This window comes from Gekko japonicus, unplaced genomic scaffold, assembly GCF_001447785.1.
Source record: "Gekko japonicus isolate JY-2015 unplaced genomic scaffold, Gekko_japonicus_V1.1 scaffold2000, whole genome shotgun sequence".
NCBI classification, from domain to species: Eukaryota; Metazoa; Chordata; class Lepidosauria; order Squamata; family Gekkonidae; genus Gekko; species Gekko japonicus.
In genome coordinates, this window is record NW_015159775.1 from 139,237 (window position 1) to 156,843 (window position 17,607).

At 50.2% G+C, this 17,607-nt stretch overlaps 1 protein-coding gene across 2 annotated transcripts in view; it reads left to right on the forward strand.

Annotated features, from left to right (window-relative positions):
• Positions 1 to 17,607, forward strand: part of LOC107106651 (occludin-like) — a 57,168-nt gene that overhangs the window by 27,372 nt on the left and 12,189 nt on the right. For both annotated transcript variants that reach the window (XM_015406833.1, XM_015406841.1), the window contains 2 exons: positions 1,535 to 1,693; positions 14,598 to 14,743. In XM_015406833.1, the coding sequence (XP_015262319.1) occupies positions 1,535 to 1,693; positions 14,598 to 14,743 (305 nt within the window). The remainder of the gene's footprint in view (positions 1 to 1,534; positions 1,694 to 14,597; positions 14,744 to 17,607) is intronic.

A 17,607-nucleotide genomic window follows, 5' to 3' on the forward strand; every position in this document is an offset into this window, starting at 1 on the left:
CATTCTCCCTGTATGTGTATCGGCAAGGTGGCTTTGTGCCTCAGGCAGTGTGAGCAAAACATACTCTGTGCATGCTCAGAGGTACTTGTGAATTTGTGCATTCCAGATGTGAGCCTTGGTGCTAAAACTAGGCTCCAGGCTATGGTAAATTGTGGGGCCAAGAGAAAATTTGCAATTACGAGTAGCTTTGGAGAAGGGGTGTGTGTGTCAAGATGTGAACAGTACATGTTTGGAGATGTCATTAAACTTCTGCTTCTTCCCCCAAATACTACCTCTTCCCCCAAAGCCTGTTTGGTGTGGTGGTTAAGAGTGGCGGACTCTAATCTGGGAGAACTGGGTTTGAATCCCCACTCCTCCACATGCAGCCAGCTGGGTGGCCTTGGGTCAGTTACAAGTTCTCTCAGAGCTGTTCTCTCAGAGCTCTCTCAGCCCCACCTATCTCACAGGGTGTCTGTTGTGGGGAGAGGACGGGAAGGAGATTGTAAGCCACTCTTGAGACTCTGAGTAAAGGGTGGGGTATAAATCCAATTTCTTCTTCATCATCTTCTTCCTCTTCTTCTCTTTCCTCTTCCTCTCCTTCCTGTAGTACCGTAATAAATTGATAGGTGGTAGCATTCTTTTCCCCTCATCTGGATGGCACAGGCTAGCCCCATCTCATCAGATCTCAGAAGCTAAGCAGGGTCATCTCTGGTCAGTATTTGGAAGAGAGTCCACCAAGGAATAGCAGGGGCACACCACCTCTGAACGGTCTCCTACTTTGAAAACCCATCAGGGTCGGTTGCAGCTTGACAGCACCGCAAACATACCTCTTTACACCATGCATAAGTAACTGGCAGATCTCATAGAATGTCAAGATGGCTCCCAGTTTAGATGGTGTTCAATGCGGATTCAACCCGTTGGTAGAGGAGGAGTCCATCTGTGCCTATTAGCCGTGGTGGCTAGATGGAACCTCCAGCGTTCTGAAGCGGTCTCTACCTTGGTACGCCACTTGCCGGGAGTAACAGAAGATGGAGCGGATCTATTCTCTCTTGCTCCTGATTGCAAGACTAGATCTAACGGGTGGAAATGACAAGGGAGTCGATACCGGCTAAATATCAGGAGACACTTCCTAACTGTAAGAGTGGTTGAGCAGTGGGACAGCCTGCCTTGGGAGGTGGTGGAGGCTCCTTCGCTGGACGTTTTCAAGCGGAGGGTATCTTGTAGGGCTCTCTTTCGGCTATGCTCCCGCAGAGTGCAGGGGGTTGGACTAGATGACCTGCAAGGTCCCATCCAACTCTAGCATTGTATGATTCTAAGTGGGGGGACTTTGGGCACTGTGCCTTTGCTGGTGGCTCTCCTGCAGGACATCTGATTGGCCTCTTTCAGAGAAGGAATGCCTGATTAGAAGGAGACCTCAGTCTTCCCTGGGGCCTGACCATCCATTCAATGCACCGTCCTCTGGATTATGCCGCAGTGCTTGTGAACAAAGGTGGGGAGTGGGCCAGACTAAGCTAGTGGGTCACATGCCTTTGTCTCTCTCTCTTTCCCCCTCCAGGCCGTTGCAATAGTCTGCGGTTTCCTCCTCGTCATCCTTCTTTGCATCATCTGCTTCTTCGCAAGCAAGACACGGGCGAAGCTCTGGAGATACGGGAAAGCGAACATTTACTGGGACAAGCCGCCGCCCTTCCAGGAGGGACCCAACGTGGAGGAGTGGGTAAGTGTTGCTCCTCTTTGGATGCCGTTGCCATTCCCTCTAGATTCACACCCACAACCCCCTCATCTTTCCCGGGCCTCCGAGATGGACTGAGCCAGGAGTCTCCAACCTCTTAGAGCCTGTGGAAGAAGAAGAGATTGGATTTATACCCCGCCTTTCACTACCCAAAGGAGTCTCAGAGCAGTTTACAATCTCTTTTCCCTTCCCCTCCCCACAACAGACACCCTGTGAGGTAAAAGAAGAACAAGAGATTGGATTTATACCCCGCTCTTCAGTACCCAAGGGAGTCTCAGAGCGGCTTACAAACTCCTTTCCCTTCCCCTCCACACAACAGACACCCTGGGAGGTAAAAGAAGAAGAGATTGGATTTATACCCCGCCTTTCACTACCCAAAGGAGTCTCAGAGCGGCTTACAAACTCCTCTCCCTTCCCCTCCCCACAACAGACAACTTGTGAGGCGGGTGGGGCTGAGAGAGCTCTGACAGAAACTGCCCTTTTTCAAGAACAGCTTTGACAGAACTACGGCTTGCCCAAGGTCATCCAGCCAGGTGCAAGTGGAGGAGTGGGGAATCAAACCCGGTTCTCCCGGATTAGTGTCCGCGCACTTCGCCACGACACCAAACTGGACCCCTTGGGAGTTCTGTCATGGGGGGGGCATAACCACAAAATGGCTTCCGTGGGAGGTGGGACCAACCACAAAATGGCCACTGCAGGAGGTTCACACACACACACACACACACACACACACACACAGCCCAAATGCAGGGGACTAGAAGAGTAATTTTTTAAAATGCACCAGAAAAGAGGAGAGAGAGAGAGAGAGAGAGAAAACAAACACTATGATCATAGAATCACAGGCTGGAAGGGGCCAGACAGGCCATCTAGTTCAGTCCCCTGGTCAACACAGGATCAGCCTAGAGCATCCCTGACAAGTGTTTGTCCAGCCGCTGCTTAAAGACCACCAGTGAGGGGGGAGCTCACCACCTCCCTGGGTAGCCGATTCCACAAATGAACAACTCTCACTGTAAAAAAAGTTTTCCCTAAGATTAGGGATCCCAAGTCCCCTCGCTGGATCGGGCCCTGGGGGGAACTCCACCCTGACTTCCGCGTCACCCAGAAGGGACGCGGGCACGCCGCCCCGCCCCCAGCGTGCCTGGCATCCTCCCGTCACTTCCAGCTGATGTGTGTGCGGCGCGCGTACGCGCACAAGGCACCGGCCGGGAGCCCCCCGCTTGTGCGGTCTCCAGCTTGTGCGGAGACAGCATTATTTTAGTTTATTTTCGGCTTGTGCTGAAATAGTGTTGTTTTAATTGAGATCCTACTGGGCAGTCACCCCGCCCGGCCACACCCACTTTCTGAAAAGACTTGGCGGGCGCCAGGAAAGGTGTTGGTGGGCGTCCCGGTCAATGCTCCCTCTAAGCTGTGGAGTCTTGTGAGCAGAAATTCTACCTTACGAGCTACTGGCATTAAAGCTGTGTGCGAGCGATTTGGCTGCTGCATAAATCAGTTTCCTCTGGAGCCATCCTTCCTGAGCGGAGACAAAAATGTGTGAGCCGGAGGCTAAAAAACTGTGAGCTAGCTCACACAAACTCAGCTTAGAGAGAACACTGGTCCCGGTGCCCCTGGGCGTGGTTAGGGTTAAGCTCACCGATGCCGAAAGATCTGGCTGGCTTTATTCAGGGAAATAGCACAGGGGCGGCTCCCCTCCTCTCCAGCTCTCTGGCCCCAATCCACCCTCTCCCGTTCCACCTGCTCCCCATATTGAAACGGCTCCTCTGCGGATCCTGTTGCCAATCCACGAGCACCGCCTGTCAAGTGTCCCTGTCTGGGCCTCCTTCAAAATGGGCCGGGTGGCCAGCCTTTGTTATCGTGCGCCGGTGGGAATAATAAATACACGCAGTGACTTTCCGAGGCCTGGATCTGATGGGCCACTAGCCCACAGTCCTGAGTCAGACAGAGAAAGGGCGTGAAGCGGAGATTGGCTTTCCCCGTGCGGCTCTCTGGCGCTCTGGACTGTTTGCTGATGATAGGCTCCGGTTTCGGTCGCATCAATGATTAACCACGGTGGCGACGAGGCCCACAGAGATCCTACGGATTCGCTCCTGGGCACCCCTGAAAGAGGCGGAGGAGGAGCTTACCTCTGAGGCTGTGAAGTTACGATTCCGAGCGTATGGGTATTGCTTACTGAAGGATAATTATGGTCTACTGGGGAGTTGGGGGGGGGATTGCTAATTATGGGGAACCTCTCAGTGCGTACTGATGGACAGGACGTTTTGCAAAGGTGGTTTTGAGCTATGGTGTGGTGCAGCAAGTATGCTCATGTTCTTTGGCAGTAATGCGGAGTTGGGATCTCTTTTTTATTTTTTAATTATTTATTAATTTTCCAAACAAAACAACAACAAAAAAGAAATACAAGTACATAATTTTAGGCACATCTACAAAATCATAGTAAGTTCATTAATCTCTTATATCCGCTATTATTCCAATGAAGTTACATATCGCGCATTTCATACCTTTTTTACTCCTGTATTATATTTATGAAATTTTCCAAATTATCTAGTGGAGCCAAAAACAAAAGACTTAGACATTTAATTATCCCCATATCTGCCACTTATTTTTTATATTAATCACCATCTTAACTTCTATTAAGATTCCTTTGTTATTCCCTTAATATTCATTCTTTTCTTCACCATTCATACATGTATCTCAATCAACTACTTATAAATAGAGTCGGGATCTCTTAAACACAGACTAGAACCCCATTCACAAATGAACACACATGAAGCTGCTGTGTACGGAATCAGACCCTTGATCCATTGCAGTCAGTATTGTCAGTAGCTCTCCAGGGTCTCAGGCAAAGGTCTTTCCCATCACCTGCTGCCTGGTCCTTTTATCTGGAGGTGCCAGGGATTGAACCTGGGACTTTCTGCATGTCAAGCGGACGCTCTACCATTGAGCCATGCCCCTCCCCAGCATGTTTGCATGTTAGAGTACATGGATTTACAATCTGTGTGTGATGTACACTTGGTTTTACTTTTATCCGTGCGTTAAGCCAGTCTTGTTACATTCGACACATAAAGCAGTGAAGGCGTGCTTTGAACTCCACGTTTATCCAGGTTCTGGTCCCCAATTTCGTTTGTACACATGAAGCTGGCCTTCTACTGGATCAGGCCCCTTGGTCCATCAGGGTCAGTATCGCCTACTCAGATGAGCAGCGGCTCTCTGGGGTCTCAGGCGGAGGTCTTTCCCATCACCTCCTGCCAGATCTTTTAAGTGGAGACACTGGGGATTGAACCTGGGACCTTCTGCATGCCAAGCAGACACTCTTCCATTGAGCCACAGCCCCACTTCATGGCTCTCCAGGGTCTCAGGCGGAGGTCTTTCCCATCACCTCCTGCCAGATCTTTTAACTGGAGACACTGGGGATTGAATCTGGGACCTTCTGCATGCCAAGCAGAAACTCTACTAGAGATGTGAAGGCCCAGAAAAAAACCGGAAAAAATCGGGGGGGGGGGACGTTTCCCCCCCTTTTTTCCTGAAGCCACTTTTGTTTTTTTCCGAACAATTGGAAAAATTGAAAAAAGAAAAGAAAAAAAATGATTATGGAACATTTTATTTTAACATAAGAACATAAGAGACGCCAATATTGGATCAGGCCAAAGGCCCATCCAGTCCAACACTCTGTGTCACACAGTGGCCAGAAATACCAGGTGCCATCAAGAGGTCCACCAGTGGGGCCAGGACATTAGAAGCCATCCCACTGTTGACCCCCCCCAAGCACGAAGAAGACAGAGCATCACTTGCCCCAGAGCCCCTATCTATACCTTGTGGCTAATAGCCCCCAATGGACCTCTGCTCCATATGCTTATCTAATTCCCTTTTGAAGCCGTCCATGCTTGTAGCTGCCGCCACCTCCTGTGGCAGTGAATTCCATGTGTTCATCACTTTTTGGGTGAAGAAGGACTTCCTTTTATCCGTTCTAATCCGACCGCTCAGCAATTTCATTGAGTGCCCACGAGTTCTTGTATTGGGGGTGGGGAAAACCCAACTTTTGCAGGGCACTCCCCCACCACCGGCCAGCAGGGGGAAATCCTGCCCCCCCCAAAGGTGACGTGATGATGTCACCAGGAAGTGATGTTATCACGCTGTCAACGCCGTGTGGCGACACTCTGGCTTTTGGGCGAAACTCTGTGGTAAAATCGGCTACAAACCATAGAGTTTTGCCCATAAACTAGAGTGTCGAAGTCGGTGAGGTGATGACATCACTTCTGGGTGAAGCGCATGGGGCAGAAGGTCCAGGAGAGGCCCCAGGATCCTCCTGCCAGCTGCCAGGTAGGACCTGGAAACTCGACACTTAATTGTTCAGAAGTCTTGGAAGCCGACTCCTGTGAACCGCTGGGGTTGTGGCAAAGAAAGAAAGACAGAAAGGAAAAAACCTACAAAAGTCAGCCCAACCCTGTCCTGATGCTTCCACCATTTGCAACTTGAAGTGGTCTATTAGACAGGTGAGGCCTCTACCATCGGAAAGGAGAACTGGGGAAAGTGCAGCAGAGGGCAAGTGAAGCCGTCAAAGGGTTGGGACATCTTCCCTGTAAGCAAAGGCTAAGAAGAAGAGATTGGATTTCTACCCCGCCCTTCACTACCCGCAGGAGTCTCGGAGAGGCTTACAGTCTCCTTTCCCTTCCCCTCCCCACAACAGACACCCTGTGAGGTCGGTGGGGCGGAGAGAGCTCTTTGGAGGACTGCTCTTGAGAGGACGGCTCTGAGAGAACTTGTGACTGACCCAGGGTCACACCAGCAGCTGCCTGTGGAGGCGTGGGGAAACAAACCCGGTTCTCCCAGATTAGAGTCTGTGCCCCTAACCACCACACCAGATTGGCTCTCTAAGGAGTTTGGGAGTCTTTCGTCTGGAGAACAGATGACTACGTGGGGGGACATGACCGAAGTTTATAAAATGATGCGTGGGGTGGAAGAAGTGGGGAAAGAGAGAGAGTTTTTGCTCCCTCTCCCCCTACACACCGGAAGCTGCCTTGGACAGAACCAGGTCATTGGTCCAGTAAGGTCAGTATCGTCCAATCAGACTGGCAGTAGCTCTCCAGGATCTCAGGCGAAGGTCTTTCACATCACCTACTGCCTGGTCCTTTTAACTGGAGATGCCAGGGACTGAACCTGGGACCTTCCGCATGCCAAGCAGATGCTCTGCCAACTGAGCCACAGCCCGTCCTAAGACTAGAACAGGGCATACTGCTTCACTGAAAGAGCAGTTGTGGAACTCACTGCCACAGCACGTGGGGACATCCACCGGTTTAAAGGTAAAGGTTCCCTTGCTCGAAAGCCAGTCGAATACGACTCTAGGGTTGCGGTGCTCATCTCCGTTTCAAAGCCGAAGAGCCAGCGCTGTCCGAGGACGTTTCCGTGGTCATGTGGCCAGCATGACTAAACACCAAGGCGCACGGAACGCTGTTACCTTCCCACTGAAGCGGTACCTATTTATCTACTTGTAATGTCTTGCTTTTGAACTGCTAGGTTGGCAGGAGCTGGAACTAGAAATGGGAGCTCACTCTGTCATGCAGCTTACTTGGGTCTCGAACTGCTGAACTACTGACCTTCCACAGCCTACAGTTCAGCGTCTTAACCACTTGATCCACCGCAGCTCCTATCCGCCGGTTTAGCCGACTTTAAAAATGGGATCAGACATATCCATTGAGGAAAAGAGGCCCACGAAAGACTATTAGCCACGAGGACTAAATGGAACCTCTGTGATCAGAGGCAGTATACCCTGGAGGAACGGATTTTTTGGGGAGAGGAATAAGCATTGTTGCCTTCGCCCTTCTGCCTGCAGACTTGCTGGAAGCGCCTGGCCAGCCATTGTAGGAAACAGGATGCTGAAGGAGAGGAGCCTTTGCTCTGATCCCGCAGGGCTCTTCGGCCATAGGCCATATGCAAATCCACCCTGACCTCGTCCATCCTGTAGCCCCTCAGGGGATGTATGAGAGAGCCCCCCCACCCCCAGCCAGATAAGCACCAAACCAGGACATCCTGTGCCTTGTTTCACAACAGAAGCCAAGATAAGGAGGACGCCTGCCCGGCACACAGTGATCAAAGGCAGCTCGGTTGTAGGATTCGAGGATGTGCAATCTAGACTCCCCAAGGAGATGCCCCCCCCCCAAACCTCCTTCAGGCTCTCAGTTTTGCTCCCGTTTTGGAGGACGGGAGCCAGCACCAGAGTTAGGCCTACATTGCGGTGAGATCCAACTGGGGGCACCCGACCCAGTATCCTGTTTCCAACAGTGTTTAGGCAGAGGCCTTCCAGAAGAGCAGCTACAGAGAGAAATAAGGTGGCAGCTACCAGCCTATAAGCCAACCCCAGAATCATAGAGTTGGAAGGGACCTCCAGGGTCACCTAGTCCAACCCCCTGCACGATGGCAGGAAATTCACAGACAACCCCCCCACACACACACGCACACTCAGTGACCCCTGCTCCATGCCTAGAAGATGGCAAAAAAACAACAACAACCCAACCCTCCAGGATCTCCGGCCAAACTGGCCTGGAGAAAAATGGCTTCCTGACCCCAAAGCGGCGATCGGCATTTCCCTGGGCATGTAAGAAAGGGCCACGAGAACTAAGCACTGCCCTCCCTCTCGTGAGCTGCCCAAGTTCACAGAATCAGCATTGCTCTCAGATCAGATGCCCACCTAGTCTCTGTTTGAAAACCCCCAAAGAAGGAGAGCCCACCACCTCCCGGGGAAGCCGGTTCCACTGAGGAACCACTCTGCCTGTCAGGAAGTTCTTCCTAACGTTTAGCCGAAAACTCTTTTGATTTAATTTAATTAATTTTTGGTTAATTTTGGTCAATTAATTAATCAACTGTTGTTTTTTTAATGGTGTGAGAGCCAGTTTGGTGTCGTGGTTAAGTGCGCGGACTCTAATCTGGGAGAACCGGGATTGATTCCCCACTCCTCCCCTTGCAGCTGCTGGATGACCTTGGGCAAGCCGTAGTTCTGACAAGAGCTGTTCTTGAAAAAGAGCCGTTTCTGTCAAGAGCTCTCTCAGCCCCACCGACCTCACAGGGTGTCTGTTGTGGGAAGGGGAAGGGAAAGGAGTTTGTAAGCCGCTCTGAGACTCCTTTGGGGAGTGAAGGGCAGGGTATAAATCCAATCTCTTCTTGGTCAGCCGCTTCTGGTCCGACCTTCTGGCCTGGATGACTATCAGCTAGCCCACCATGCAGGGGTGCCAGCTTCCAAGTGGGATTTGGGGATCCCCTGCCATTAGAGTTCATCTCCAGGCTACAGAGATCAGTTCCCCTGGATAAAATGGAAGCTTTGGAGGGTGGACTGTGTGGCCTTGTACCCCACTGAGGTGCCTGTCCTCCCCGGGCTCCATCCTCAAATCTCCAGGAGTTTCCCAACCTGGATCTGGCAACCTTACTCCCCATTCCCCCACCTTAAGGTAAAAGTTAAAGGTCCCCCTTGCTTGAAAGCCAGTCGAGTCCGACTCCAGGGTTGCGGTGCTCATCTCCGTTTCAAAGATGAAGAGCCAGCGCTGTCCGAAGACGTTTCCGTGGTCATGTGGCCGGCATGACTAAACACCAAGGCGCACGGAACGCTGTTCCCTTCCCACCGAAGTGGTACCTATTTATCTACTTGCAATTTCTTGCTTTCGAACTGCTAGGTTGGCAGGAGCTGGAACTAGAGACGGGAGCTCACTCCGTCTTGCGGCACCCGGGTCTCAAACTGCTGAACTACTGACCTTCCACAGCCTGCAGTTCAGCGTCTTAACCACTTGAGCCACCTTACCAACAAGTTTTGTCCCAATGGCAGATAGATCCAGGTGGTCAGCCATGTTGGTCTGAAGCAGTAGAACAAATTTAGAGTCCGGGGGCAGCAATAAGACCGACAAAGGTTTATTCAAGGAATGAGCTTTTGTGTGCACGCTGTTAAGTGACCTCCACGCCTGAGAGGAGTGAACAGAGAGTCTCCGTCTTATTTGTTTGGTGTGGTGGGGAAGTGCGCGGGCTCTAATCTGGGAGAACCGGGTTTGGTTCCCCACTCCTCCACTTGCACCTGGCTGGATGACCTTGGGCAAGCCGTAGTTCTGATAAGAGCTGTCCTTGAAAAAGAGCAGTTTCGGTCAAGAGCTCTCTCAGCCCTGCCTAGTCACAGGGGGTGTCTGTTGTGGGGAGGGGAAGGGAAAGGAGGTTGTAAGCCGCTCTTAGACTCCTTTGGGTAGTGAAGGGCGGGGTATAAATCCAATTTCTTCTTCTTCTTTTACCTCCCAGGGTGTCTGTTGTGGGGAGGGGAAGGGAAAGGAGTTTGTAAGTCGCTCTGAGACTCCTTTGGGTAGTGAAGGGCAGGGTATATATCCAATTTCTTCTTCTTCTTTTACCTCACAGGGTGTCTGTTGTGGGGAGGGGAAGGGAAAGGAGTTTGTAAGCCACTCTGAGACTCCTTCAAGTAGTGAAGGGTGGGGTATAAATCCAATCTCCTCCTCCTCCTCCTCCTCCTCCTCTTTTTCTCTTTTGACGTATGTATTGCTTTACAACTGTTGCCCTTATAACCTCCACTTGTTATTTAGTTTTGTCTTGGCATATCTTAAAAGGTCTTCGTGGTGTTACATGTTAAGTTGCTGTTCGGCCTCTGTCTATAAATTTGAACCTTCCCTTCCATTCCAGTGTATTTGAAAAAGTGTGCCTGCATACAAAAGCTCACACCTTGAATAAAACTGTGTTGGTCTTAAAGGCGCCCCTGAACTGTTTTGGACCGAGGGGCCGGGGGGAGCTCTGCAACTTACCTGGCTGCTTCTTGCTTTGACTGAGGGCTGCTGGGAGCAGGGGGGGGGGCAAAATCCAACTGGAAAGTGGATTATATCGTGTGTGTGACCGCGGCCTCAATTTGTTTTGTCCCAAAGAAGATCTAGCTCATTGCTGTCTCCCGTCCTCTCCCAGGAAAGGCTGAAAGCTTCTGGATCTGGGGGTGGGGGGAAGGGCCAAACTAGTTGCCAACCGGTGTTCCCTCTAAGCTGAGTCAGCGTGAGCTAGCGCACAGTTTTTTTAGCCTCCAGCTCTCACATTTTTGCCTTCGCTCAGGAAGGAGGGATCTAGGGCAAACTGATTGATGCACTAGGCAAATCGCTCGCTCACCACTTGAATGCCAGGAGCTCGCAATGTCGAATTTTTGCTCGCTGGACGCCGCAGCGTAGAGGGGGCATTGCTGCCAACCCATTCCAGGAGCCAAACGAGTTGCCTCGTTCCAGGAGCCAAACTGGTTGCCAACCCCTTGTGGCAGGTCCTAGTTCCGTCGCTTAGTGGCGGCTTGAGCCGATTTCCCCGCCCCACCGGCACGCACCAAATTCCAGCACATTCCTAACGCTGTTCTTTTGGCTCCAGTCCACAACCCTTCCTTGTGGAGCTAATTCCTGCCCCCGGCCCCAGTCCACAAAAGGCTCAGGAAGGAAAGGCAGTGGGAGGCCTCCGCCACTGATGTTGTAGCCTAAACAAACAACTCTCCCCCCCTCCCAACATGTTTCTGAGGGCCCCAGATCATCTGCGCTTTCCCAGAAAGCTCGGCCCTCCTCCTCCTCGCCAGTGGCCGAACACACCCTCAGAGGTCCAAGTTTTCCGGGAGGTGCCAGCAATAGTGATAAGGAGGGGGGGGGGGGGGGGGAGAGAGAGATTTCAGAGCACGTAGCTGCAGGGCTTTGGAAGGAAGCTCCAGTGGCCTTGAACACAGAGGTTCCGGCAGAGGGAGGAAGCCCCACATTGCCCCATGCTGTTCACATAACCTTTTGCGGGCCTTGCTGAATTCACTTGTCTTTGATGCGCAGAGATGGCCTTTTGGCAGGGTAGAGAAAAGGTATCAGAGAGGAGAGTTACAGTCCACCGATCAAATAGCCATAACTATAAGGTCACAGCCACAAATATAATGACAGGAAGAGAAAAAACCCACAAGGAAAGCTGCAAAAACGTTGCACTTATATAATTACAAAAATAGATATATATTCATTCACACCAAGTGAAAAAACACGAAAGTTTATAGTATTTTGAAACAGTCAGAACAATTCATCTCATTAGACGGTGTAACAGGTAAGTAAAACCATGGCGGTATGCGTTGTTGACGAAAATCTCCAGAATTCAAATTCCATTTCGAAGAGACTTCCTCTGAACGTCATCAAACTTTTTAAGTGGCAACAAACAACAAGATGTTTTCTTTGGTTTCCAATAAGTATTCATTCCAAACTGTTGGTATTCTGATCCATGATCTACAGAAATCTACTTAGACGGGCATATTCCCTAGTAACACTACCAACAACTCATACCGTTATGGTTTTACTTACCTGTTACACCGTCTAATGAGATGAATTGTTCTGATTGTTTCAAAATACTATAAACTTTTGTATTTTTTCACTTGGTGTGAATGAATATATATCTATTTTTGTAATTATATAAGCACATGTTTTTGCAGATTTCCTTGTGTTTTTTCTTTCTGTCACCAATAAAATAGCACAGACAAAACGAAGACTGAAAACAGATGCTGTATGGAAGGAACAAAATCATAAATAACAATGTATACTTATAGCAACAAAGTGTGTATTTTTTAAATACAAGGTGCGAAAAGGAGGTCCTTAAAAACACTCGTTGTTGACGAAGCTCTCCGGATTGAGAATTTGTTTCGTTGATACTTCATCTGAACGGGACCATTATAACAGCATATTACAAATATATATATATATAATTACAATTACAAAAATTGATATGCATAATGTAAGGTAAAGGTAAAGGTTCCCTTGCTCGAAAGCCAGTCGAATCCGACTCTAGGGTTGCGGTGCTCATCTCCGTTTCAAAGCCGAAGAGCCAGCGCTGTCCGAAGACGTTTCCGTGGTCATGTGGCCGGCAGGACTAAACACCAAGGCGCACGGAATGCTGTTCCCTTCCCACCTATTTATCTACTTGCAATTTCTTGCTTTCGAACTGCTAGGTTGGCAGGAGCTGGAACTAGAGATGGGAGCTCACTCCGTCATGCAGCACCCGGGTCTCGAACTGCTGAACTACTGACCTTCCACAGCCTGCAGTTCAGCGTCTTAACCACTTGAGCCACCGCAGCTCCAACGCATAATGTACCTAACAATAAAAAAATACTTTGACATACAGACGTGGCATCTTCTATTTTTTAAACGTTATGGAATGTATGAGCATGAATCAAGTTCTCTTTACATCAGACGCAAATTTGATGGCGCTGTGTACCGAATTCAACCCATCCACAAAATCTTGTAGAGAAATGGAACAGTGACTGGTTTTCTCCCTTGCATATGACTAAGAACTTGGGGTCACCCCCCCCCGAGAAAATAGTAGGCTCTTCCTCCCTTCTCTGTGCATTATGGTGTTTACTGTTAAGGTTGCCAGTCTCCAGGTAGGACCTGGAGATCTCCCGGAATCACAGCTGATCTTCAGACTACATAGATCAGTTCCCTTGGAGCATGTGGCTGCTTCTCAGGGTTGACTCGAAGGCAATATACCCCGCTGAGGTCCCTCCCGAAATCCTGCCCTCACCCGGGTTTCACCCCCAAATCTCCAGGAAATTTCCCATCCCAGAGCTAACAACCCCGATTCACTGCCACCAGGTTTACAGTGCATTCTGATGCAGAATGACACCCTTCTAACCAATGCTCCCTCTAAGCTGTGGACTCTTGTGAGCAAAACTTCTACTTTGTGAGCTACTGGCATTCAAATTGTGAGCGAGCGATTTGGCTGCTGCATAAATTAGTTTGCTCCGGAGCCATTCTTCCTGCGCTAAGAGAAAAATCTGTGAGCCGGAGGCTAAAAAACTGTGAGCTAGCTCACATTAACTCAGCTTAGAGGGAACACTGATTCTAACCCTGCTGGACTTCAGGATGATAGGTATAATTCTAGATAAAGGGTATAATTCTGCTTAGGGGGATACTGTTATAGACAGACAGGCTCAGAGAAGTGTTTAAAAGGGGTTCAGAAGAACCTGTTCAGAACTATCAGCAGCCACAATCACTTCGTGGAGCCTCCAGGTTTAAGGTTAAATGGTTAAAACGCTGAACTGCAGGCTGTGGAAGGTCGGTAGTTCAGCAGTTCGAGACCCGAGTGTGCCACATGACGGAGTGAGCTCCCGTCTCTAGTTCCAGCTCCTGCCAACCTAGCAGTTCGAAAGCAAGAAATTGCAAGTAGATGAATAGGGACCACTTCGGTGGGAAGGTGACAGCGTTCCGTGCGCCTTGGTGTTTAGTCATGCCGGCCACATGACCACGGAAACGTCTTCGGACAGCGGTGGCTCTTCAGCTTTGAAACGGAGATGAGCACCGCAACCCTAGAGTCAGATTTGACTGGCTTTCGAGCAGGGGAAACTTTACCTTTTTACCTCTGAATACAAGATTATATGTATTTTTAAAAGGCTGTTGACTTTTATGTTTTGTTTTGAGGCTTTCCTTTGAGATGTCTGCCTAGCAAAAGCGGGAGTCTGTGGTCGATGGACTCGACTTACTCTTAACGCAGTAGGGCTCCTCTAATGGAGAAGACTCCCCAAAGCAGTGACAGTTAAATAGAACCTCCATGTTCAGAGGCAGTGTACCTTTGAATATTCGATGTTCAAGTCAAGCAGTGGGGGAGTTTCTTCATGCTTTCATTTGGACACTGGATGGTCCCCGAGTCTGACCCCTGCCCAGGTCTTCTGATGCCCTTGGTGAGCCTCCGCAGTAATTTTACGCTTTGGGTTGTAGGCAGGTAATCTGTGAAGGAAGTTGCCAACTCTTTAAAATAATGTTTCCCGTGGTGGTTTAAATTGTTTTCTGTGGGGAAAGAAGGTAGTAATGTTCACACCCAAAAGAGAGCATCTTCCAAGGAATTCCCATCTACCAAGTGTCTTTTTCCCCTCTCTTTCCAGGTGAAGAACGTTGCTGATGTAGCGAGTACCCATGACGAGACGGCGACTCTCGCTTACTCAGAAAAGCCCACAAGCCCCGTCAATGCGCCTGCCACCCCATACAGCTACAGGGCCTCTGCAGATGGCTACTACGCAACTGAAAACAGGTGAATAAGAAAGCTTTGTCTGTGGAGCTTGCACTACAGTGGAGGAGGAGGCTGTGAAAGCCAGAAATGCTATTTTAAAGGCACTTACATAAAGTTTGTTTTTTCCCGCCTTATTGACTGATGGCCATTCAGGAAAATGAGTCTCCCTTCTATTTGGCCTCCATCAACTGGTACGCAGAGATCCTGCCCCTGAACATGGAAGTTCCATTAGCTAACAGCCATCTCCCTCCTCCATGAATTTGGTTAATCCCCCTTTTGAAAACTGACCGAACTGATGGGCATCGCTGCCTCAAGTGGCAGTGAGTTCCCCAAGCTGATTCCTCTTTAAATGAAGGAGGACTTGGAGTTTGGTGTAGTGCTTAAGTGTGTGGACTCTAATCTGGGAGAACCGGGTTTGATTCTCCACTCCTCCACATGCAGCCAGCTGAGTGACCGGGGTGAGTCACAAGTTCTCTCAGAGCTGTTCTCTCAAGGGCAGTCCTCGAAAGAGCTCTCTCAGTCCCACCTACCTCACAGGCAGTGTTCCCTCTAAGCTGAGTTAGTGTGAGCTATCTCACAGTTTTTTAGCCTCCGGCTCACGGATTTTTTTCTTCGTTCAGGAAGGAGGGCTCCAGAGCAAAGTAATTCATGCAGCAGCCAAATCGCTTGGCTCACAGCTTTAATGCCAGTAGCTCACAGAGTAGAATTTTTGCTCACAAGACTCCACAGCTTAGAGGGAGCATTGCTCACAGGGTGTCTGTTGTGGGGAGGGGAAGGGAAAGGAGTTTGTAAGCTGCGGTGGCTCAAGTGGTTAAGACGCTGAACTGCAGGCTGTGGAAGGTCAGTAGTTCAGCAATTCGAGACCCGAGTGTGCCGCATGATGGAGTGAGCTCCCGTCTCTAGTTCCAGCTCCTGCCAACCTAGCAGTTCGAAAGCAAGAAATTGCAAGTAGATAAATAGGTACCACTTTGGTGGGAAGGTAACAGCGTTCCGTGCGCCTTGGTGCATGACCACGGGAACGTCTTTGGACAGCGCTGGCTCTTCGGCTTTGAAACGGAGATGAGCACCGCAACCCTAGAGTCGGATTCGACTGGCTTTCGAGCAAGGGAAACCTTTACCTTTTACCTGATACTCTGTGTAGTGAAGGGCAGGGCATAAATCCAATCTCCACCTCCTCCTCCTTCTACCTTAAGGAGTCTTAAAGCGGCTTACAATCACCTTCCCCTCCTCTCCCCCAACAGATAACTTGTGAGGTAGGTGGGGCTGAGAGGGTTCGGAGAGAGCTGTGACTGGCCCAGGGTCACCCAGCAGGGTTCATACGGAGGGGGAGTGGGGAATCAAACCCAGTTCTCCAGATTAGAGTCCGCCACTATTAAGCTCTACACCACACTGTCTCTTGTTGCCAGGGCAGAAGGACAGGGGGAGAAAGCAGGTGGGGCAAAGAGCGATGGAAAAGGGGGAAATGAGGACTGGGTGATGGAGGGGAGGCAGGGCAGAGAGGAAGGAAGGGAGCTGGTGAAGGAAAAGTTGGAGAAGGGGCTGCAGGCCGTGGAACCCTCCTGGGGCCAGCTAGTGGACAGCCAGGGAGTTCGGAGCCATCCGTGGCTTCCCGCATGGAAAGACACGTGGCTTCTGCTTGACCCCCACCAGAGCTTTGTATTAAGAGCCATCGGTGAAGCAACAGGCTGCAGGCACGAAGTCCACACTGAATTTCCTCAGTCTCTAGGGCGATTGTTATGATGAAGCCTACGACTCATGGCCTGCCTCTCCATCTGATGGCGCATACCCATTTCCTAAAAAGAACACAAGAAGAGCCCTGTCGGATAAGGTCCGTCTAGTCTGTGCGCCTTGGTGTTTAGTCATGCCGGCCACATGACCACAGAAACGTCTTCGGACAGCGCTGGCTCTTCGGCTTTGAAACGGAGATGAGCACCGCAACCCTAGAGTCGGACTCGACTGGCTTTCGAGCAAGGGAACCTTTACCTTTACCTTTACATCAATGGTATAAAAACAGTCTTTAAAAATTCCAAGTTGATTGGGAACAGTGGCAATGAAAAAGCGTCTTGCTTGGTAACGGGTAAAATGTAAAGGCCTCTTCATATATCACACGTTCACAAGGGCTGTGTTCCCTCTAAGCTGAGTTAGTGTGAGCTAGCTCACGGTTTTTTAACCTCTGGCACACACATTTTCGTCTCAGCTCAGGAAGGAGGGCTCCAGAGCAAACTGATTTATGCAGCAGCCAAATCGGTCGCTCACAACCGTAATGCGTCTTTAAAAATTCACAAAGTAGAATTTTGCTCACAAGACCCCACGGCTTAGAGGGAACACTGGCTGTGACATCTCTCCACTGATCAAGGGGACCTTCTCCCGGGGGTCAGCTTAGTGAGGTTCTTTACCTTTACCTTTTTAGTCCAGCATTTTGTGGCCAGCATGACAAGGAGGCAGAAGCCCATCCCTCTTGGTCCCCAAGATACACTGCCTCTGCCGCTGGAGGCTTCTTCTGGCTGTCATTGGTAATGGCTGGGGATAGTTCCCCCCCCCTTCTATGAATGGATCGTATGCCCCTTTTCAAGATAGTCTTGCAGTACCAGAGAGCCACAGAGCTGCGGTGGCTCAGCGGTTAAGTCGCTGAACTGCAGGCTGGAAGGTCGGTAGTTCAGCAGTTCGAGACCCGAGTGCTGCATGACGGAGTGAGCTCCCGTCTCTGGTTCCAGCTCCTGCCCATCTAGCAGTTCGAAAGCAAGAAATTGCAAGTAGATAAATAGGTACCGCTTCGGTGGGAAGGTAACAGCGTTCCGTGCGCCTCGGCGTCTAGTCATGCCGGCCACATGACCATGGAAATGTCTTCAGACAGCGCTGGCTCTTTGGCTTGGAAACAGAGATGA